The sequence below is a fragment of the Verticillium alfalfae genome, genomic scaffold (genome assembly GCF_000150825.1).
Source record: "Verticillium alfalfae VaMs.102 supercont1.1 genomic scaffold, whole genome shotgun sequence".
Lineage (NCBI taxonomy): Eukaryota > Fungi > Ascomycota > Sordariomycetes > Glomerellales > Plectosphaerellaceae > Verticillium > Verticillium alfalfae.
The window spans coordinates 1,758,506-1,763,605 of NW_003315038.1; the positions used below are offsets into that span (position 1 = coordinate 1,758,506).

The 5,100-nt window shown below is 57.7% G+C and overlaps 2 protein-coding genes across 2 annotated transcripts in view; one reads left to right on the forward strand and one right to left on the reverse strand.

Annotated features, from left to right (window-relative positions):
• VDBG_00533 (conserved hypothetical protein) overlaps positions 1–2,705 on the forward strand; it is a gene marked incomplete at both ends in the record, with an annotated part of 5,173 nt that extends 2,468 nt beyond the window's left edge. Inside the window, 2 exons of the mRNA XM_003008805.1 lie at positions 51–678; positions 922–2,705. Of these exons, the coding sequence (XP_003008851.1) occupies positions 51–678; positions 922–2,705 (2,412 nt within the window). The remainder of the gene's footprint in view (positions 1–50; positions 679–921) is intronic.
• A 412-nt stretch (positions 2,706–3,117) lies between these two features.
• Positions 3,118–4,990, reverse strand: VDBG_00534 (1,3-beta-glucanosyltransferase gel1; the record flags this gene model as incomplete). The annotated part of the gene is made up of 4 exons (XM_003008806.1): positions 3,118–3,158; positions 3,212–3,768; positions 3,826–4,597; positions 4,894–4,990. 4 exons carry the CDS (start codon positions 4,988–4,990, stop codon positions 3,118–3,120), a joined length of 1,467 nt encoding a protein of 488 aa, XP_003008852.1.
• Between the last annotated feature and the right edge of the window lie 110 nt (positions 4,991–5,100).

Below are 5,100 nucleotides of genomic sequence, written 5' to 3' on the forward strand. Positions count from 1 at the left end.
TGCCGGCTCATCCCTGCCTACGTGAGCTGGTTGGCCACCAAAACTCACAGCCGTCAATGCCAAAACCGATGCTGGCCCCGACAACGCAAACAGATTGCGGGAACTGTGTACCCTGCACAGATGAGGCTTGTTTGGTATTGCCCGAAAACGAGGTTCGTCGAATCCCTGTGCGTTCATCAAGCATGCCACGAGCAACCCGTCGTCAACAACCCGCACGCGAGCCCTTCCATACATGCCCAGGAATCAACAGACCCGAAGAGTCATCCGACGGGCCAGATGTCATAGATTTCATGACCCAGTACGGTACGCCGCGCAAGGAAGATGGCTCGATCCGCACCAGGTTGGCGAACCGAAGGGCAGGAGAGGGCAGCAACGGCGGAGATCTTCCGGGCGACGATGCTGCAGGCCGCGGAATGCGCCACGGTCGAGGCATTAGCCTTCGGAACAAATCTCATGTCAGTTTGCCTGGCGTCCGGGCTTTCAACCTGCCCAAGTCACATCGACGACAACCCATCGCACGGGACTGGTCACCCGCCCGCAAGCAGTTTGTGGCTACAGTCGCGTGTACAAGCACGGCACTGACTGGAGTGGTTCTGGGCATCTACGCCGGTATCGTCCCTTCCATCCAGTACTACATTCTCGACACCACGCACGCAACCGTCTACGGCAATGTTGGATGTTTTCTAGGGATGGCCTTGCCCACATTCTTCTGCTGGCCACTTCCCCTGCTCCACGGCAGAAAGCCATATATCTTGGGCGGCCTCATCATGTCCCTGGGACTCCTCTTTCCACAGGCACTAGCGGTCTATGCCCAGAGATTTCAGAACATATCCGCCTAGAGATTGGTGTTGCTGATCCCCCGCAGTCTGATGGGAATCTCGCTTGGGTTCTCGAGCATGAACTTTCACTCCATGTTGACAGACCTCTTCGGCGCTTCTCTGATGAGCGGAAACCCTCATCAGGAGGTCGTAGACGAGCACGATGTCAGGAGACACGGAGGAGGACTCGGTGCCTGGCTCGGAATCTGGACATGGTGCTGGATTGGTTCCCTCAGTATCGGCTTCCTTTTAGGTGCTGCGATTATCGACAGTCTTCGGCCTGCATGGGGCTTCTACCTGAGTATCATACTCATTGTCAGTACCCTCTTGCTGAACACGGTGTGTCCCGAAGTCAGAAGATCCGCATTCCGACGATCTGTTGCAGAAGTCCGGACCGAAACGGCCATCTCCCGGCGTCTTGCACGAGGGGAGGTCATGATGCACAGGATGAAGACAGGGCCCAAGTGGTGGGGACAGGAGGTCTGGCATGGCGTACTCCTTTCGCTCGAGATGCTCTGCCAGCCCGGTTTCGCCATTATGGCTGTCTACGTCGGTTGGATCTATGCTCAAGTCGTGCTCATCATATTATTTTTGGGATCACTGTCCTCGAGATTCTACAGGATGCGGTCGCCATTCGTCGGTCTCATGGTTGCTGCCATCGCCTTGGGCGCGCTGGTAGGGATTCCGTTCCAGAAAGCCAACCTTTTCTCGCGAGCGCGGCACCGTGAGCAGAATACCAGCAGGATGACCCTTGACAACAAGTTCCTCTGGACATCTCATCTCCTCCGCCGTACCATTTTCGCAATTGGTCTCCCTTTGGCTGGCCTCATCTACACCATGGTCTCGGAGGGGCCCCCGATGCACCCGAGCGTTCCCGCCATCGTCGCCGCCCTCATAGGATTTCTCTCCTGCTTGGCCATTTCTGAGTGCAATGGGTTCATCATGGAAACTTTTGACACATCTGACCTGCAGCCAGGAATGGTTGGACATCCGCGAGAGGAGTCGGCCACGTCCAAGAAGAGGACAAACTATTCCTCATTCCCCAGAGTCAGTGCTGGCCTTGCCCTGTGCCACACCTTTGCCTTTGTCTTTGCAGCAGGAGCCTCAACTCTTGGCGGCCTCTCTCTGCGAAACCTCGGGCAGCGAGCCGCGACAGGTGTGGTGGCAGGTATACTGTTCGTCTTGACATTACTACTTCTCATTGGACTCATCCGTTTCAAGGAGGTTCAAATCATTCCAGCCTGCAAGTCTTTTGAGATGGACCGCTGGACTGAAGTCCGTCGCAAATCGTTACACCGCCGGGCCTCGATGCCGAAAGGCACACCCAGTACCGACGATGCCGTGGCCGAAGACGAGCCGTGGCGTCCGATCGTCATTGGCAATCCGGTAGCCAAGACGCGCCGCGTGAACATCCTCGAACTGGGCCCCATGACGCGCTGGACTGAGATTCGACGAAGGAACAAGCTCGTTGACGCCAATGTCAGCGCTGGTCGAGCAGCGCTTGACGTTGTGCGTGATGTCCGGGAACTCGTGTCACGATCACCCAGCCAACGCAGCGTGACAGAGAGTACGCGGCGAGGACATTTGCATCGCAGCGGCGGTTCCGGCGGCAGCAACGACATGGAGCTGGACAATCTGCGGCGTCAAGCTGCGAGCACATCTGCCAACAGCCACCACAGCTGGACCACGGCAGACCCGTACGTGGAGCGTGAATGCGTCCTCGGCCAGACTGTGCGAGAAGAGCAGGAGGAGGAAGAGCCCAGCTACGTAAAGTCGGATACAAGCGCCGATGAAACGGCGGCGGAACAGTACAGCACACGCATGCGGACTTCCAAGGTCAGACCCATGTACCAAGGGCCACCAAAGGGGAAAGGAAAAGGAGATTGAGATGCATGACCTAGAGGTAGCACGCGGCAACTCAAGATTGTTGTTCTCTCGTAAGCAGACTCGGAAACCTAGTCACTTCTCCTACCTTGAAGGAACGTAGACTGAAACGGATGATGTGATGAGGTGATGAGGCTTAATATCACGCTATGACGCTTGTAAACACGGACAAGCAAAAGGTCTCACAATCGAGTTCATGTCCATTATACTGTGTTGCTGTGCGTGTGCCAAAAAGGTATGTACATGTGTATACAGCTGACCCTCACAAGAGAGCCTCCCCGCAAACCGGACGCCAGTCATCACGGCCCCCGACGAAGCAGCATCTAGCGCTGGCCGACGCCGAATCAACCCCATCACGTAGAGCAAACCAGATGGGGCCCAAAAGCCTCTCGAAACAACCCCCCGAAAAAACAAGTCAAGAAGCTCCTCTGACCCGGTTTCTTCCAGGATACACGTCTTTACAGAAGGAAAGCGCCGAAGAGCGTGAAGGCGACGACGGCACCAGTCACCATGAGAATGTCCCTTCTCAATAACGAGACCGCGGGCGACGCTGTCGTTGTTGCTGTCCTCACTGCCGCCGTTGTCGCTGCTGCGACGAGGAGCCTCGCTGCCCGTGGGCGAGGGCGCACCGCTGGCGATGCCGCCGGTCGAGGTGCCGCTGTCGGGAGCGTTCTGGGACCCGGGGCCACGGAGGCCGGGACCCTCGCCGGCGCCGTTCTGCATGTACTGCTCGGCCTCCTCCGGCATGGTGGGGATCTCATCGCCATCCACCTCCCACAGCGAGTTTTGCGTCGGGCAAGAGACGGAGTGGGTGGTGGAGTGGGCGGGGCTGCCGCTGCCACTGGGAGCGGGCCAGCGGCTGAAGGCGTCGGCGAGGTTCTGGAACTCATCACGCTCCTCAATTTCGCCGTTGCTCTCAATGTCGACAATGCCGTAGTCGTTGTCCTCCATGGAGTACTCGTACATCATGCCACCAGAGTACACGGACGTCATGTTGCTGTGCATGAGGGACTCAATCTCACCAAAGGTGCGCTCGCCGTTGGTGATGCAACCAAACTCAGAGAGGCTACAGAGAGGTCAGTCCAGCATGGTCAAGAGGCACGTGAGACATGACGACACTCACAAGATAGGCAGACCATAGTCGGTAAAGTTCTGGACCTTCTGGTCCCAGCCAGCCGTCAGGAAGTCCGTGTTGCACCACGAGTAGTCGTTGAAGGCGAAGAAGTCACTGCGAGCATCGTCACTGCCGCAGTTGAAGTAGTCGGCGGTCTGCTTGCGGTTGGAGGCGACATCGGCGGCCGAGTAGCCGACGGGGACCTGGCGCAGGCCGCGGGCGCGCAGGTAGTTCTTGATGTCGCGGGTCGTGGCCTTGACGTAGGGAGCAGAATCCGTGTTGTTCTCGTTGTCGACAACCTCGTTGCCGGAGAAGAAGAGCATGGTGTTGTCGTACTGGGCGAACATCTCGACCGTGGCGAAGACGGATTGGAGGTAGTCGGCGTTGTAAGAGGGGTGTGGCTCCTCGCGGTTGATGGAGTAGTCCGGGCTGTTCACATCAGCCATGAGGTAGATGCCGGCGTCGGCCAGCAGGTCCATGCACTCGTCGTGGTTCTCATTGTTGTCGAGGGAGTAGACGCGGACGGCGTTGACGCCAAGACGGCGGAAGCGCTCAATGTCGCGGGAGCAGACCTCCGTGTCGATGAGAGGGTCCTCGTTAGCGGCCGCACCACCGGGCTGGTAGTCGATGCCCCTGATGTAGAAGCGCTCGCCGTCGGCCCAGAAGGCATTGCCGGAGACGGAAATGGCGGGCAGGGAGCGAGTCTGTCGGGCGTCTGCCGGGTCGTCTTGGAGGCAGCATCGGCGATGGTGACAGCCGCGAGGGCGGAAAGAATAGCGGCCTTCATGTTTCAGTTTATTTGCTATCGATTCGTGGTGATACTGCCGGGATGTGCGGAGAGGGGAAGAAAAAAAAAGAAGAAAGGGTCCCGAGAGAGTGATGGGACAAAGTGAAATGCCAGCGACTGTTGGTAAAAGGCGACAATGGCAGGAACGAGCAAGGGAAGTCAACCAAAGAGCGAGCGAGTTGACCCTTCTACGCGTCGTCTCGTGGAATTAGAAGGTGGTAATGCCCGATGATGAGGTGGAAGAGGAGAAGAGAGAAGGGGGCACGAGGGGAGAATGAGGAGGAAGGGACGGGTCTTCTTGTCCTGATGGCATGATGCGGGTGCCCAGAGTAGCCCAGAGTAGCCCAGAGGCGTGCAGGTTGTTGGCGCCTTGGTACTGCCCACCATGGTTGGGCTGCCAAGACATCGTGCCTTCCCATTTTGTTTTGTCCGAATGCCTCGTCCCTGCCGGCCGGTACTTACTTGGCCCTGAGTTACGTTGCTAGCCTGAGGAAGAA